General features: G+C 45.6%; 1 gene segment (V, D, J or C); it reads left to right on the top strand.

The window, feature by feature from the left end:
• The window catches only part of LOC118003664, a 421,186-nt gene that overhangs the window by 366,825 nt on the left and 35,993 nt on the right, over positions 1-18,368 (top strand). The window contains 1 exon segment of the C gene segment in view: positions 8,461-8,501. Within this exon segment, the coding sequence occupies positions 8,461-8,501 (41 nt within the window).

The raw sequence follows: 18,368 nt of genomic DNA, 5'->3' as shown, positions 1-18,368 counted from the left end.
TGGCTCCCTTCCGCTTTTGATTCTGCCCTTAAAGGTCAAGGCACATCCTTTTGTTTTTGTTTTTGTTTTTGTTTTAAGGCACATTCTTTTTGTAGCATCCAGATGGCTTTATCTTTTGAAGGTGGATTTCATTTCTGTGAATAATCGAAAGCCTTTCAGAGCTATGATTTATAAAGAAAGGAGGGACTCACACTCGTTACTGGTACTATTTTGGTTCCAAAATGAGGTATGAATATAAAATCATGTCATTGGTGGGTATGTGTGGCTCTTAAACTGATACTCATTGAAGAGTCTTAAAAGGACTACTTCAAAGGGGTCAACAATCATTTAGATGTTTAAATCCTGACATGTTTGTTAAAACAGCCTCTTAATAAATACACTTAAGATAAACATAACATGAAATTGAGGAAGTTTTGCAAACTCAGACCTCATCAAAGCAGTGAAGACTTTGTGTATAAACGGGGATATTATCCCAAGTAAATTCCTTTTAGAAAAAAATGAGGACAGTACCTTCCAATGGAGACGTGCATACGATGTCCTACTAACTGACAGCAAAGCTATTCCAAGAAATGGTAACCTTATGTTGGTTTATGTAGAAGCACATAACACTGTGATTACCTCAGGAGGCTACAAATACATCTTTGGAGAAGGCACTAGGCTGAAGGTTTTACCAAGTGAGTATTACAGACAAGACTTTATTTTTAAAGTTGTTGGTATTGGAGGGTCAAGAAAATGTAAAATAAGGGAAATAGTCATTATAAACTATAGAAGCAAGCATTACTGCTACCCGAAGTGGAAATTCTGGGTCTCTCTACCCCAGACAGGGGGGGTAAAGGAGAGTTCCGAGGCTCACTATGATGGACTTAGCACCATTTTCATTAGAATTGTATTAATCATTAGGAAAATGTTTGTTAGCTAAAGAGCCTGAGAGACCCCTCTAAACACAGTAGGAATTCTTTGTTCCTCATTCTCTTCTCTTTTTTTTAATTTTTTTTATTATTATGTTATGTTAATCACCATACATTACATCATTAGTTTGGGGTTTTTTTTAAGATTTTATTTATTTATTTGAGAGAGAGAGAATGAGAGACAGAGAGCACGAGAGGGAAGAGGGCAGAGGGAGAAGCAGACCCCCTGCTGAGCAGGGAGCCCGATGTGGGACTCGATCCCGGGACTCCAGGATCATGACCTGAGCCGAAGGCAGTCGCTTAACCAACTGAGCCACCCAGGCGCCCCATCATTAGTTTTTGATGTACTGTTCCATGATTCACTGTTTGCGTATAATCTCATTCCACACTTTTCACTTGCTTTTCTTACCCTTCTTTTGGCCCCTCCCCTTGTCCAACTTAACATTTCATGTGGGCATTCATATTGTGAGAAACCATTATGTCCACTTCTTAGCCTGTCACTTAAGACTCTCTAAAACCTGGGCCATTTCCACTCTCTAAATTTATTCCCAGCTGTTCCCTTCCATAAATGCTCTGCTCTAGACAAACGGGACACCTACTTCCCCTGAATGTTTACACGAGCCCACACCTATATGCTTCGTGTCCATAAACCAGTCATCATGGACCCACCACGATAAACAGACTTGCACACACGAAACAAATTGAGTTTCACAATGTCTTAGCCAGGACACCCAGGATAGGTGACACCAGACTTAATTTCATAGGGACAGTTTGAGAAATTATATCCCTTTCTTAAAATTAAACAGACTTGGGTAAGAGATCCAGCAAGCAAATAACAAAGTAGGAAGAAAGGAGATCCTTTTGTAATGGATGTGGGAGGGAGGGATCCGTCCACGGGAATCTATTCTCTGGAGGAGGAACGACACTGACTAAATCCAAGTAGGAAATTTATGGACTGCCATATTACCTCCGTATTTCTTGCTTTCCCTCAGGAATGGCCCATTCCTGATTGTTGTTTGGTAAGCCCCTGGTCCTCCAGGCAGCCCAAGGGGAGGAAAGAGAGGACACGATGCTGTACCCTCAGCAGTGGTGCCCATGGAGCTCCCTTCTCAGATTCTCCTTCAAGTTGCCCTCAAAATTAAGAGAGACCCCAAAGGATGATCTAGACAGAATATGAGAAGCTACCCGTAAGAGAAGGATTTCAGGTTAGTGCTGGAGATGTGTTACCTGGGGAAAGGGACAGAAAGAATGGAAAAGTCTACCCCAAGACAAAAGGAAAAATGTCCCTTTCCTAGTGACCATCTAAGCAGGGAGTGAAAAGGTCTGGAGTTGGAGTCGGTGAATTCAGGGCTGGCCAGTGCCTGTGACTGTCTCTAGCTCTTTGGAATGGATGTGGGAATCTCCTTTGATGTTCCACAAGCTGGACTTCAGTCAGAGGTGCCTGGCTCCAGCACCCTGAGGGGTGGACCAACATGCTGACCCCTCCTGCCAGGTGGGCTCTGGCAGCGGCCCTGTCTCTCCCACAGTGATGACAGTGTCTTTGACTGCTTGGTCTTGGCGCCATGGACATGAACCATTCCTACTTTGTCCAAATGAGGAATACGATCTTCAGAATCCCTGGAGAATTATTATCTAAAACACCAGAGGATCTGCTAGGATTCTGGCAGCCAGCATTCTGGGCTTGGGCAGGAAAACTCCCTCTTTAGAATATTTAGGAAGAATACCCTTCATTTATCCAATGTGGAAACAGTCCTGAAATGCAAGCTGATGCTAGGAGTCTGTGCCAGGTTATTACTGTGACAATTACTTAATATTCTCTGTGCTCATGGTATCGCTCCTTCCAGAAGATCTTTAGGGAAAACTTAGTACAGTTTCTAGGAGGTTTTTGCTGAGCTGAAGATCACTGTGTGAATAATAATGCAGGCAACAAGCTCACATTTGGAGGGGGAACAAGGTTAATGGTCAAACCCCGTGAGTATCTCTGCTGAATCCGTAATGAATGCTCTAATTTCTAAAGGAAGCTGTAGCACTGAGCTTCATTTGGGGGCTGTTTTCTCCACCCAATTTTATTTTTTATGTTAATTCTGAGAATGAATCCTAATGATGATCCAGGGTATACACATGCCGTACGCACATGTGAACATGGGCACATGTGTGGTCGCCTGGCACAGCAATAAACGGGCTGGAGAATAGCAGATTCCTTGCCTTTCTGTCTTAACCATTGGGTCAGAAAGTTCTGACTGTATTGAATGCAGGGATGGGTGAGCACCGGAGTGGGAGAATCCTTCTCCAGTGGCTTTGCCAGGATTGCACGACTCCTTGCTGGTCAGGGGGCAGCTCGGGCTGAAGGTGGAGGGATGAACTATTTCATCTGAGAAGAGCCTTTCCACCCCGACCATGCTACGAATTGACCACAATAATAAACAGTCTCCTCCACTGCCTCTTTGGCCAGGGTCCCAGCTGGAGGAGCACGCTAGCTGGATTTGGGGATTGAAAGGGATTTCCTGATACACATTGGCCTGGTCGGTTTCTGCAAAGCTTCCTATGACTATGTAATATTGGCAACAACCGTAAGCTGATTTGGGGATTGGGAACGAGTCTGGCAGTAAATCCAAGTGAGTCTTCAAATTAACTCTCTCAAACCTGTCTATGCAGTTTGAAATATCTCAGAAACTGTCTCCCTGTTTTGCCCTAATGTTTAAAATGTGCACTCGCAGGTAGTGTTTTTCTCCTGTCCACCCAAGCTGAGCCCTTGCTTACCCTTCAATCAAAATAACTAGATAGAGGGAGCCAGAAATGCATGGTAGGAAGGCAGTTGGAGTATTTGATTGTTTCCTCATAGAGCAAACAGGAGGGCCCATTCCCAAAAAAGGGCCACTAGGGAGCATTGAAAGTTGGAGAAGGTGGGAATATGCATCGTATGTCCTGGCCTCCTCTGTCCACACAGTGCCAACCTCACATGGGCCATTGTAAATACTGTCTCCCCCGCCCTGCCCCCTGGCCCCCCAGCCAAAGATAAGTCAAGCGCTGCTGGGAACTCCCAGGACTCAGGGCCATCCCTGTGGCCACCCTGGAGAGCACCTCCCCACCAGGGGCAATCCAGAATGACTCAGACTTGCCGTAGAATGACTGCATCTCTCAGTCCTCTTTGGCTTATAGGCTCGTAGTGGATTTGCTAGAAGTAACAGGACGGGAGTTGGTTTCATCCTAATTCTGGCCTCCCCCGAGAAGTTCTTCTCTCCGAGAATCTTCAGGAGCATCTTAGAGACTACCTACCCTGTTTGGAATTGTGCTTCACACAGCTAGGCTATGTTCCCAGCAGCGCTCGCTGTGGCTTTGGCTGGGGCTAGCTCCCAGGGCGGTTCTAGGCTTGGCAAAGCTCAGGGAGAAGAGGAGTTTACAGTGGAGCCAAGGGGCTTCGGGAAAGGCATCTTTGATATAGGTGTTAATGAATTTCTAAATGAGCTTCTGTGTGTTAACCTGATAAGACTCTCCAGGGAGAAGGTCACCTTACCTTTGCAGCTCTAAATGTAAGACCTGCGTTGCAAGAAAAAATGGGAAATGTCAATTGCGGTGCCAAAATGAAGAGACTGGGTGTAAATACTGAATCAGTTTTAATGTTCAGTTTATGAAATGTAAGCCTTTCAGGAGAACCCACTCGGGGTACATTTATTAGGGTCAGCGAGCTAACTGTTTTGTCAATGTTACTGGCATACACACTTCAAAGGAGAACCCCAAATAGAAAAAATGGCTAATGGCATAGAGCTTAAGAACATGACTTTTAGAATCTAACTGCCTGGGCAAACCAAACTGTGCCGTTTACTGGATGTGTGACCTGGGGCAGGTTACCTAATCTCTTTATGCCTCGTTTTTCTCATCTGTAAAATGGGGATAATAATACTACTTAACTCGCTGAATTGTTATGAGATTAAAAGAGTTAACACCTATAAAGGGCTTTGCCTAGTGGCTGGTACATAGTAAGTGTTACAAATATCAGTTATTATTACCAGGTTGCTGGGGGGAAGGAAAAGGGAAAAATTATATCCTTTGAAAGTTTTTGTAAAGGGCAGCACTAGAGTGTGGCTCTGGCAACACAGGAAAACTCATCTTTGGGCAGGGAACAACTCTACGAGTAAAACCAGGTGGGTCTGAATGTTCCCTATTGAGGCACAATTGCCCACTACATTCATGTTTTGGCAAATATTCTCTGCTTTCTCAACTTCTAACCGAGGACTCTTACTGTTCAGTTCTATTTTCCTTTTGTACGACTTGGTAGGATGTGTGTAAAGCCTGGCTAATAGGGTCGTCCCTAACCCATTCGGTTTCAGCTAGAGGCAGAAAAGAAGGCAACACTGGAGGTGAACTGCGTCTGGAAATTCTAGGCTAAGACTGAGAGAATATAAGTCTGGCTGACCTTGGAGAAATAAAAACATCCAATGTGAGAGATTCAAAAACTAAAAGTGATTTTCCTAATAGTTTACTAGAGAAGAAACCACCCCTGTGGCCAGTAGAATTCCCTAAGAACTCGTTCAGGGAGAAAACTGTCTTTCAAGCATAGAAATGGCAAGCTCTTGTTTGAAAAAAATCTAAAAAAAAATGGGGGAGGACAGAAGAGAAACCATTGGTGACTTGGATTTTTTTGGTCAAGAAACACGGAAGACTGCATTTTCCATTAGGATGGTTTTTAAAAGTTTTAAAAAGACTTCACCAAGGAGAAGTTGCAATGTGTATAGCATACCCCTGGTGAGCTTTATAGAGGAAGAAGAGGAAGGAAATTTAGCAGAGTACAGTGTTTTTGTACTGGGCAGAAACACTGTGCCAATTTCTGGGATAAACAGGCTTGTCTTTGGGACCGGAACAAGACTCACCGTCATTCCCCGTAAGTCCTTTACCACTTGAGAGAAAGCCCTTAATCTAGAATGACCAGCTCTCACATCCCAGACACCTAATGAATTTCTAAATGAGCTTCCGTGTGTTAACCTGATAAGACTCTCCAGGGAGAAGGTCACCCTTACTTTCCTGGCTCTCACTGTAAGGCATGTTTTGTAAGAAAAAAAATGGGAAATGTCAATTGTGGTGCCAAAACGATGGCGAGGTATAAACACCGGACCAGTTTTAAGGTTCAGTTTATAAAATGCAACCCTTTCAGAAGAACCATTTCCAAGGCCCATTTATTAGTTTGCGTCTAAACAGCACAATTGTCCAGTTAATTTGATTAATGTCAGTAGCTGATCCAGAGATTTAGGCACTTCCTTGAGAAACCTTCTTTGTGCTCAAAATTGCCTGAATTGACTGTCACATTACCTGAATAATTGCCAGATCTGTTTTACTTTGTGCTGTATAGACTCAGCCTAATAAAAACAAATGCTGTTGTGTTCTTCCCCCCCAGTCTGTCTCCTCTCCACACAGAAAGTTTCCTTCTATTCACGCAAAGAAGAGATACCCAGCAAGCCATTTGACTTATTGCCACTGCTCTTTTGCATTTGTATGACTCCTTTCCTTGGAAGAGATTAAGACACTTCATAGGACTTATTAGCTAAACAGATTGACAGCCTAATTAGAGAGAAGCAGATTCTTTTTTTTCTTTAAAGATTTGATTCATTTATTTGTCAGAGAGCGAGAGAGAACACAAGCAGGGGGAGAAGCAGGCTCCCTGCTGAGCCGGGAGCCCCACGCGGGCCTCGATCCCAGGACCCTGGGATCATGACCTGCGCCGAAGGCAGATGCTTAACCGACTGAGCCACCCAGGCATTCCAAGAAGCAGATTCCAAGCATCTTTTTGTGGCTGCTCTTCCTGCCCCCTGGTGTAGAACATTTGGTCAGATTGCTCTGTGGTACAGGACTAAGAAAGGGGCTGATCTTGTTTGTAGTGCGGGCCTTCTCAGCTGTACGTGAGAGATGTCACAGGAGGTAAGAACACTACTAAATAGGTCAGGGCAACCGACAGAGCCAGGAACGTTTCTTTCCCCTAGAACTCGCGTGTTCCCACAAAGCAGAGCATGACAGATTTTGACATCAGCTGTTGGTGGGTATCTACCCCTTCCTACTTGTCTCTTCAGACCCTATCACTCCAGGTCTGTTCCTTCCACCTCTAACTCCTTTCCCTCTCCTTGGATTCCTGGCCGCCATGCCCACCCCGGCACCAACCCCACCACACGCTGCCGCCGCCTGCCTCTTGAGCCTGTCCCTTGTATTTTGAGGAGTTTCTCAGCGCCTCGAGTGATCCTCAGATGTGACTCAGGCACCTGAGGGCATCCTCCCTGAGGGCGGGCCCCAGCAGAGTCCCCGCGGAGGTGGAGGCGGCCGCCCTGGGCCACACGAAGGTGGGAGCTGGGGGCCCCCGATGAGGAAGAGCCTCTGGAGGAAGGTCTGCGTGGAGGAAGGAACAGCATGGTTTTCAGGAGACCTGGGTCTGAATCCTCTCCTATCTGGAAGCGGTAGCTTCCACCTTGGGCTCCGAGACCCGTGTCTCTGAAGAGGTGGCAGGCTTTTTGTAGTCAAGTCAGCCACTGTGGACAGGCTTGGGGAATGTGCTGCATTTTGGGTCCGGCACTCAAGTGACTGTCACACCACGTAAGTGTCTTTTTCCTCTCTGTGCACTAGGATGTCTGCGAATCCCATCGAGGAGTTCTGTTTCATTCCCCCATTTCTCAGGGAGTTACTGAGCGTAGTTTCTGGATCTAGCTACACCGCCATTGACCATTAAGACGGTCAAATTCAGTTTTAAAAAATAACTTTGGCCGATTTCATTTAATGCGGCCGCCGACAGCAAAGGGAAATTAGCGTGTCCTGGGAAGCTAATCGATGTGCGTTCACTGCCGTGGGGGAGGGACTGGCATTTCTTTCCTATCCCCCCACCCCCTCCCCGGGCGGTGAGGCCTCAGCATTCAGTTGACCTTTTCCAAGCCTCTCCCTTCTGGCGGATTAGGTGGTCGTGTTTGCTAAGTTCCTTGTGGAAGAACACACGAGACAGACAGATTCTCCTTCAGTTTTCACTGAGAAATCTTTTTGTTAGTGATTTTGACAATAAACTTCAGCTAACATAGTCCCTCTTGTTCGTGTCCGTAAATATCTTGGCTTGAACAAGCTCACTTCCCCCAGATTATTCAAAATGCGTTTCTCTGGTGTGACCCACTGCACTCCCACCCACCCTTCTATCTCCCCAGTGCTCTCTAATAAGATAGGCAGGGTCACACGTCATCAGACATGTTTCACAGACACAAAAGCCGAAGCACAGACAAGTTAAATAATTTAAATCAAACCCAAAAAAAATCAGAACTGAGATTAGAGCTTGAGATGCCCCGTTTTCTTAGGGTGAATTATTTTGAGCTGTCATCTTTGTGAATTGGAAGCAATAAGCACAGGCCATAGGAACGTGCCGGGGATGAAATTGAACCCAAACGAAAGTGGACAGTGTCACCACATTGGTGTCTTAAATGTACCTCCACGTGTTTGCAGTTGGTCGTTACTTGGAGCCGGTTATTCGGTGCTTACTGGGCCCCAGGGGGGTTTTTGTAGACCTCGGTATCACAGTGTCTACCAACAACGACAGACTCTTCTTTGGGGCTGGAACCGGATTACAAGTGTTTCCAAGTAAGTGCCGGAAACCAAGCAGCGATTTTGAAAAGGTGTTTTTCTGTCAACAGCCAGCTGGCTTTGGTACATCCTCACGGCACTGCAGGCCACACTGGACAGGGCGCTCGGGAGGGCCGTCCACGCCTCTGCCTGCCTGGGCCCCTGGTCTCAGGACTCCTTGTCTCACAGGTAGAACTCTCTGTAAACCAAATCAGCCTAATCTATATGTGAATACCGTGGTTCTGACTAGAATCTTACCAGCAGTGAAAACAAGACACTAGAGAATCAGATGCATCACGACTCCAAACAAATGATCTGTTTCTCTCTTTAGCGTTTTTATTTAAAACATCAGGGAAGGTGAAGCGAGTTCAACTTCACCAACCTGAAAACTATGAATTATGCTCCTCTTATATGCAGAGAGACCTAGATTGACTTTGGATGTTTAGTCATTCAATTTCATCATCTGTGTGTGGAATCTGTAATGGGCAAGGGAATCAAATATAATTGAATGAGCAAATAATCTTCAGTAGTCAATATTCCTGCATTGTTTTATGTGCTTTGCTCTGGACTTTTTATCTGGGATTTATCTCTAATAGGCTCCCCGGAAGGACAGTGAAGGTTTTTGTTAAGGTTTTTGTGTCTGTGTGGATAGCAACTATCAGTTGATCTGGGGCTCTGGGACCAAGCTAATTATAAAGCCAGGTAAGTCTCAGAGATGCGCCTGTAAGGGAGAGGAGACAGGAGTTGAATAATACACGAAGCATAGCATGCAAATTATATTTTTAAGAACAATCCGGCTTGCTGGAGACAATGCACTCAACCCAAATGGGGTTTTCACTCCCAGTGAGAAGCAATGTCAGCCACCAGCTCTCTTGTTTGGTCTAATTGCTTCCAGAATGAATAATATTTAACTAGCCCTCCAAGAGAGCAGAGCTGGGTTGTTAGGGAGTATCTGATACGGTTAGAATGCTTTCCCAAGGATAGAACCAGCCTGATTCCGCTGGAAGAGTAAATTCAGAGAAAAGAGAATGGTCCACAGTCAAAGACCAGTGGGTGAAAAGTAGTGTCCCTGTGGCCGTCCCCAGTCCTGGCCTCTGGCCGCTGTTTCGTGTGGGAAGCAGATGCCCACAAAGCTTCCAGTCACTTGCTGGTGCATCACCTCGGGGTCCAGCCTTAGTGCAAGTCCCACAAGGTTATAACTTAAAAGGCAGTATCAGGGCAGGTCAAGGGAATATGGAGGCCCAAGGGATGGCTGGCAAGTCAGCCTTTGCTGTGGTGGGTCTGAGGTGTGCTGAGCCTGAGAGACTAAGCCCATCCTCACCCCATCCCACCATGCCCCTTCCTGCGGGTTCTTGTAAGGCTCTTAAAGGCTGTGTGAACTATGGGGGTGCTACAAACAAGCTCATCTTTGGGACCGGAACCGTGCTTTCCGTGAAGCCAAGTACGTGAGTAATGGGGTTCTGTGTCCAGGGCAAGCAAAGTAACAGCCCCTCTGATGAAAAGGAGGGCTGAGGGTTGACCTAGTACCCCCACGGTCACCCCTTTCCTACCATGATACAGCAGAGAGAGGGAAATGGTACGAATGCTGAGATAAATCCTGGCACAGACAACTACTGTGGTAATGTTGGTCCCATGCGGAAGCTGCAGGCTCTCTGCTCTGTGAACCCCATTTCCAGGCCACATGTCAGCTTGGGTCATACCTGTACCTGGGTAGATACAGCCTCTGCTAACTTGTGTGTACAATGGTGTGTCAGCTCTTCTACTGACCACATCTTCTTTTTTCTTTTTCTTCTAAAAGAGACTCCTGAGCTACAGTTGGGGAGATTGCTGAGAAGTCAGGCAGAACTGACCCAAGGAGGAGCCTTAGGGTAGGTTAGTTCGATTTTAAAACAGGGACCCTTGTAACACCTTCCCCATGTTTCCCACATTTGCCTCCCCTTTCATTTTCTCTAGAATAAGTCCCTAGGGTTTGTTCTGGACACCCACTGCTTCCAGGCTGAGAGGTCAAAACATCAGTTTTGAGTTCTTTCTCTTCAGATCTGAAGAATAGGGGCGCCTGGGTGGCTCAGTTGGTTAAGCGACTGCCTTCGGCTCAGGTCATGATCTCAGGGTCCTGGAATCGAGCCCCGCATCAGGCTCCCCGCTCGGTGGGAAGCCTGCTTCTCCCTCTCCCACTCCCCCTGTTTGTGTTCCTGCTCTCACTATCTCTCTCTCTGTCAAATAAATAAATAAAAATCTTAAAAAAAAAAATCTGAAGAATAAGCAAGTCACAGTCATGTTGGAGATAAGATCAGGTCTCCTTCTGTCCCCAAGTTTACAATTCTGTCACTCAAGCTCTACTTTTCACCAAGACCTGATACAACTGTCTTAGATGCTCACCTTCTCTCTTTTCTTCAATACCTGACATATATTACCTTCCAGCCAATGCTCAGCGTTGTGATAAAGGGGCTCCCATGTGCTCTTATCCTTGCCTCTAGGATATGACCTTCCTTATAACAAGATAGGTTCACTTCTTCCATTTATTTCAGGACTGGGCTTTCTAAAAGTATAGGAGATGGTGTGTCATAACACCCTGCCCTTGTCTGTCTCAAATATCATGAGTCCATGGTGGAACTTCTTTGGGAAATGATAAGACTGTTTACCTTTTATCACTCTTCCCTGGTGAAATATTTTCTTTGGCTACCACATAGACACTATTGGCACAGTAAGAAAGCTTTAAAATAACTTGGCCAGTGAGTAGGGGACAGGACCGTGAAGTCTGGGGGGAGTCTGGTTGTGAGTTCAGATGGCTCTGTTGCTGGGAACCATCCCTGTGGAATAAGATTGCATCATCCCTTCAGACCTGTGTGTCTAAGGCTGAGCTCACCCATGTGAGAGCAAGAATTAACAGATTATTTGATTCAGCTCTGGCAGATTTAAGCCTAGAAATGCAAAAAGATCTGAAAAAATCTCGTAAGTTTGGTCTTTTAAAATAAAAATATATTGCTTTATGTAGCAGAACCAATTTTTTTTTCTTCCAATCCTCAAAGACTAATTTCCAGAGACATAGGGGAAAAAAGAAAGCACAGGGAGTCCAACTGCCCTCTCACCACCATGCCATGTTTGGCGGGGTTTTACTAGGGGTTTCAGTAAAGGCAGGAAATGCTGTGGCAATAACAATGCCAGAATCTTCTTTGGAACGGGAACCCAGCTGGTGGTAAAGCCCAGTAAGTGGCCATGTTCTATTTATATTTGACCAAACCAATAAATCCTGTGAAGTTAGTGAAGATTTAATTTAATATGTAGACAAATGTACCGTTTGAAAAATGACTTTTGCAAATGCATGAAACATTCATGATTGTTGGGAATAGAGCAATAATGATAAAGAGATGCAAAACGAGACCACACAAATTGCCTTTAATGTGGTAGCTTAGCTCTCCTCCTTCTGAAGAGCTATTGGGGCCACCAGTTATTTACAGCCACAGTATCTCTTAAACTACATTCAGCAATGATTTGTGTGCTTACTGTGATTTTGCCCACCAAACTTGTCTTTCGTTCTATTAAAAATGAGAATGTATCTCATTTTAAATGCCACTAATATGTACAAGGTACCTTCTTTGTCTCTCATGCCTGCATATGTATTTATTCTAATAGATCCAATCCGAAACCCACACATTTTCCCTGCTTAGACAAATGTCCACATCTAGTCCCATACATGTCAGATTTTGCTAAAAACATAGCTTTCCTATTCAAATGCAATGGGGGATAAAAACCATTCAGAGATGAATTGACGATCCCAGATGGCTTTATAAACACCTGAGAGGAAATTCAGACTAAAATAAAATGGCAAGTGTGATGACAAGGTTTTTGTTTAATGATCAGTTCCTCCGTAGGGAGTTAAAACTTTTAAACATGCCACACTGGGGAGGAGGGAAATAAGGAATTCAGGAGGCCGGCATTCCTGGGGGTGCACCTGAGGAGTCAGTTCCTCCACAGTGCCATTTTGGGGACAATGCGGCCCATCCAAATGTCAGTGAAAAAGTGACTTTTAAGAGTCACGTGTTGTTAAGTTGGCTGACTGAGTTATTAAACCCTACAACAGGTTACAACTGAGACTATGAAATGACCAACCCAAGGAGCTTTAAAGTAGGATAGCCTATTTCTGAATGGTTAAGCTGTGGGAAACACCAAAAGACCAGGAAACAAGCTAGATCACTCCATAAGTTTGCTTAAATCCAGTGAACACGACCAACCCACATTAATCTTTTTAAATGACTGCAGTAAACAGCATCTGAGGGTCAGGAAGACAATGAGGAGGAGACAGTAGGGCTTGGTTCTTTATGAGTCAAACAAGGAACCCATCAGGGCTGGTGGTGATGGCATCAGGTGTCCATCTCTTAGTGGTAAGAGACTGTGTCCACGTACTGTGAAAGGAGAACATTTCCTGAAAGACTAGGATCCCTCTGGGCCAAAATGAATGATTCCCACTGTCCCTGGCTGGCTCAGGTCTATCATGAGTGCAGCAAACCGTGTGCTTGTCTTAGGATGAGGCATCTTCAGGGTCTGGTGATAAAAGGCCACTCTAACAGAGCCAAGGGTGAAGTGAGGGCTCTGTAATGCAGGTGTATCTCAGATGTATGGCTGACGTGGCCCTTACCTGCCCCCATCTTTCTTTGGGCTCTGAAGGGTGAATTTCTAACCCCATGGTAGTTGGCCAGCCAGTTTTTGACTTCCGTAATAGAATTGTGTTTGATATCGCAAAGGAGTTAGCTGAATTGTTGCTTTTACAATTTGCCCTCTGTGTTAAATGAGGTCATCCAATTTCCTCTCTGCACATTTGCAATAAGCAACATAAAATTCAAGCAAAATAACCAGGAGACACAGAGAAAGATGGCTGAAGAGATAATGAGGCCTGTTTATTATAGTAGAAGGAGACAGCATGGGGATCTGTTAAGTCCCAGGAAGATGAAATATCCATTAAGGGATGAGTAACTTTCCTGAAAAGAATCACCAGGAGTTTTTGTTGGGGACCCAATCACAGTGTGAACAAATTGAAAAAATCAGCTTTGGAAAGGGGACTCAACTTAATGTTCTCCCCAGTAAGTACTGTTCTTGTGATTTTCTGATATTAACTCCCACTGAGTTCAAAGTGGCTTTGGTGTCAGGTGTGAACAGTTTCTTAGGCTCAAAGACGTGTGGGCAGCTTCTAGATCCTGGGCCCTTCCGCTCTCACGGAGGCCAGGTCCTTGGCCTTTCCGCAGCTTAGCCAAATACCAATTCTTTCCCCTCCAGAGCTAGGAAAGTTGCTGCCAGGGTTCTGCTGCTTACATACCAATTATCTTTTTCATTGTTTATATATTATCAAGAGTACAAAATCATGACCCTTTGCCCAGAGTCATCTTCAAGTCTCTCCCCCGCCCCAGGGCTTGTCCCCAGTGGACTTTGTTTGAACACATTGTTAAACCCAGTGTGATTTCTGGCTCCGACCAAAGTGGTTTTGGAAATAACCGCAGCCTACCTATCACCCTCTTCTTCCACTCTTCATAAAAGACCCACTTTTTCCTGTTTGGCCTCTGCTAAGATTCCTGGCTCTGATGCTCCGTGCCTTCTCATTTCCCCTGTTCCAGGGAGGGGTGGGAGATAGCTTTTTAAAGACCTACTTAAATGCCAGAGGCAACAAAGATGGTGTGTCGGCCAAGAGCAACAGCTTGTGTTGAGGTTTCTCGCGCTGTGCCATTTTCCAAATCCTTTTTTATTTCTAGCACAGCGAAGAGTTCATCATGAGGCCAGAGACAGGGGTTTCCTTTGGAACATTTTTCACAGGCTAACAATAAACTGGAAGTTTGCAGGTTTCAGAAATGCATTCTTGGGCCACAGCTCCATGTATGGAAGTTCTTGTAGCCGGTCAAAGCCACAGCCATCTTCATGATACCACATTTTGTAGAGGATCAGGGAGAAGGAGCCAAAGACAAGCTTAGGGAAAACAAAAACTATCGTTAAGTGGGAAGATTTTGATCTAGGAAAAAGATTAACAAGAGGAAACATCCAGAACAACCTGGGCCAGGCATTCAGAGTTTTTGTTATGGAGGCAATCGCTGTGGGAATTCAGGAAACAGCCCGCCTGTCTTTGGAAAGGGCACAAGACTTTCTGTGATTCCAAGTAAGTGTCCCTGGCCATCCCTAATTTTGATCAGTGTGACTTCTCCCCTTAATGATTTTTCAATGTTCCTAGGAATGCTTTTGCCACACACACCCCCCAAGAAAAAGGTCTGTTAAGAGCTGGGAAGTGAGTTCTGAGCAGGAAGATAAACAGGTTACACTGGCATGATTCAAAAGCCCGCCAGACAATCAGAAGCAAACACAAGTACCTCAGTCCGGCCTCGGCGCCTCCAGCTTACTCTGACCACACAGTTTGGTCCAGTTCCCTCCTCTGGTCCCAGGAGACTAAAACCTTGGGACAGAAAACTAGAGACTCCTTGGCCTGAGGCGCACAGGGAGGCTCGTCTGAGATCCAGGAGCCATTTAAAATATTTAATGTTGTGATTACTTTTAATTTGTCTAAGAAATGCATGAAAATTTCTCATTGTAAAAACAATTCAAATTACAGATAAAGCTAATATTCACCGTGACCCACTTCCTTCGATATGGGTTTTCTCCCCCCCGCCCCCCCCCCCCCCGCCCCGCCGAGAAATGACCACTGGGACTGGTGTAGTATGTTATGATGAGTTTCTATTTGGAGTTTGTTGACATGAAGTCTTGGGTCTTCAAGGAAGGAGGCTGGAGACACAAAGTACTCTGACTGCCACTTGCAGATTTCAATTAGATAAGGCACAGTTGCTTGAATGCAAAGGCTGTTGGCAAAGGAGAGCCCCCTTCCCAGGAGCTCTCAAAGACTGGATGGGTCTTTGGTCAGAGAACACCTTGGCTGGAGACAGGAGAATGGACTAGATGGCCTCTGAAATCCAGCCAGGTCTCTAGGGATGGTCCACCCCGTGGCCAGCCTCTGTCACAGGTTCTTCTGTCTGTCATCTGATTATCATTACGGTCTGAGCTTTTGTCAGCACTGCTCTTGTGCTGTGAGTGCTTTGATTTTTCTCAGCATCTACGGGGTTTTTGCAAAGAAAGAGAACTCTGTGCATACTCTGCGGGTGGGAGTTATGGACTCACGTTCGGGAAGGGCACCAAACTCATGGTCACACCAAGTAAGTTCTTCTTTCTGGCTAATTATTCTTCCCAACAAGCCTGTCCTCCATCATGCAGAAGCTGTCAAAACACAGGTGGTGTTTTCTTTGCTTGGTTTGTGTTGGGTGGTTCGTGATACCAGTTGGAAAACAAGGTTATTAATGCATAGTTCCCTAGGGCATTGTGCTTGGCTTTTACTATCCATGGAGTCTCTCCCTGAGAAAATGTGTGAGCCTCCACGAGGAGGAAGGTACAGGAAAAGCAAGCAGGAAAAAGGCAGGAATTGGATGAAAATAGACAAAAGGCCTGCAGGAATAACAAACAAGATGGGATCCCAGGAGACCTGCAGTAGCCGCGTTGAATGAATTTCCCAGGAGGTGCTCCTGCCAAGGCCCATTCTTTCAAGGAAAATTATGGCAAGTACAACCGGGCTCAGAAGTTGCTAGTTATTAGTATTCATCCCACGTTCTAACCTAATTACAAAGAGATTGTTTTGGCCATGGGCAGTCATTTCAGGTTCTGTTTTCCTGCTTGCCTCCTCCACCTCCACCTGTCTTCCTAGAGGCCCCAGTCAAGGTTATTGCAATAGCACTGAGCACTGTGTAACACCAATGCAGGCAAATTAACCTTTGGGGACGGGACCACGCTCACTGTGAAGCCAAGTAAGTTGTGTTCTTCTTTGGCGGGGCCTTTAGGGGCAATCAATCCAATCATTAGTTTGAAAAATACTTTAATCCCGTGCATCTGCTTGGGCTCTTTATTAATGTTCTTTCCCCAGGCCAAAGAGAGTCGGTTCCCTTCTCTGCTTTAAAATGAGATGCGCATGCATGCGCACACACACAATCTCGTACTGTGGCTCATGATGAGGGGCTCTCAGGAGCATAGACAACATTTTCAAAGAAATAGAGGTATAAACAATCACTGAGCCAATGAGAATGTCAGGAAGGATCTCCGGAGGGGACCCAGTGCTACACCACCCCTAACTAGGCTTCCCTGCATGCACCCTGGCCATTTGGGATATGCTCTGGCTCCTTCTGATGCTCTAGGGCAGGAATTCCTCAGTGCCTCTCTGTAATCAATTCTGAAATTTAGCAAGCCTTGCTGCCAGAAAGTATTTTTTACATCTAACTTTGACCACCACCACCCACCACTGCAATTTAAATCTCTCAAAAGAACCATTAGAACTTTGGGCATCTCGTTTGGGAGCAAAATTTCTTCTGTAGAACATGACACCCAGCACTGAGTCTACTTCTGCAGCATCTCTGAGAGGCCATGTGTTCCCTGGGCACATCTGGAACCTGGGTGTTTATGGATTAGGCAATATAGCATGAGCTTTAGAGATAGAAAAACCAAAATTCAAGTCCTGGCTGCACTACTTTGTTTAGCTGTGTGACCCTGGGCAAATTACTTAGCCTCTCTGAGCCTCAGTTGCCCCAACCATAAAATAAGGATTAAAAAAAATATCTACCATGCTGAGTTATTGTAAGGATCAGATAAAATAATACAGCTAAAGTATTTAGCATAGTGCCCAAAACATAAGAAGAGCTCATTAAACCCTAGCTATTAATAATAATGATAAACATCATCTCCAAGCACAGTAGAACTTCTGTTTCGCCCCTCGGGCTCTTCTGTCAAGACTCTGTCATACATCAGGAGAAGAGCTGCCATGGGGGGAGGGTGGAAAGTGTCAGCCTGTTCTATGAAATTCTTCACCTGGGATTTGAAAGTATCTAAGTGGAAATAGAAAGAATCCTGGATCGTTTAAATACAAAATCGTCCAAGTGCCAGAGGCAGGGGAGAGGTTTCTGCAGGGAGCTGCATGGCCGGAGCTCCGGAGGCTGCTCACAGGCCCTTGGAGCAGGGGTGCACTCACAGTAGCCGAAACCTTACACCTCCCACCATGGGGACCCCAGTATGACTTCCTCCAGAGTGCCCCAAGACACAGGCTTCCCATGTGGAGGGACAGGGATAGAGAGAGAATGGAAGCCCCACAGGAAAGAGCAGCCTGTCCTCAAATTGTCCTTCTGCTCCTCTGGGTAATGAAGCTCATGATGAAATATGGCACCTACAAATAGCCGGAGGTGGGGGATCAGTAAAGTCCATAGAGGCAAATTGGGGCAGTGAATATGGAAATAAGAGGTGGAGGGGAAAGTGGAATCAAGTCACAGAAAGCAGTCTGGGATAGGAGGCATCAGACAGAAGCTAGAGGGGCCGTGTTTTCCAGCTCCACCAGGACTCAGGCCACAGGACGCAGCTAATACTGCAAGAAGAAAGGAGTGAGGTTAGTGGTAAAACCTTCCTAATAGGTTTTTGAACAGTGAAAGTGAGCTGTCAGGAGTAGTTGCCAGAACACTTTCTCTAGAGGGTTTCGAAAGGAGATAGACACCCTCCTATCAGGGGTGATTGACTTGCAGCTCTGCCTCAAGGCAGAAGAAGAAATGAGAGACCCTCTTTAAGCCTCTTTCTAGACCCTGGAGTCTCTCTCCGGGGGGAAAAAAAAAAAAAACCTGGCTCATTAATGCAGAGCTGCATCCTTCAGGACACCAGGGTCGCTGGGTTAAGTTTTGGAACCTTTGCTTGATGTGTCCCAAACTCCCTTTGTTGTCAGGACTGGACAGGACAAACAGGCTGGCTTTTTCATCCTCAAGCTGAGAACACAGGTTCTGGGTCCTGGGTCCAGGGTCCTGAGTTCTGGCCCATTTGTGGTGTTGAGATGAAGTCAGG

This window comes from Mirounga leonina, unplaced genomic scaffold (genome assembly GCF_011800145.1).
Source record: "Mirounga leonina isolate KUSES-001 unplaced genomic scaffold, KU_Mleo_1.0 Mir_91, whole genome shotgun sequence".
Classification (NCBI taxonomy): Eukaryota; Metazoa; Chordata; class Mammalia; order Carnivora; family Phocidae; genus Mirounga; species Mirounga leonina.
Note: the sequence above shows the minus strand (reverse complement) of the source record. Positions and strands in the feature narration are given on the sequence as shown.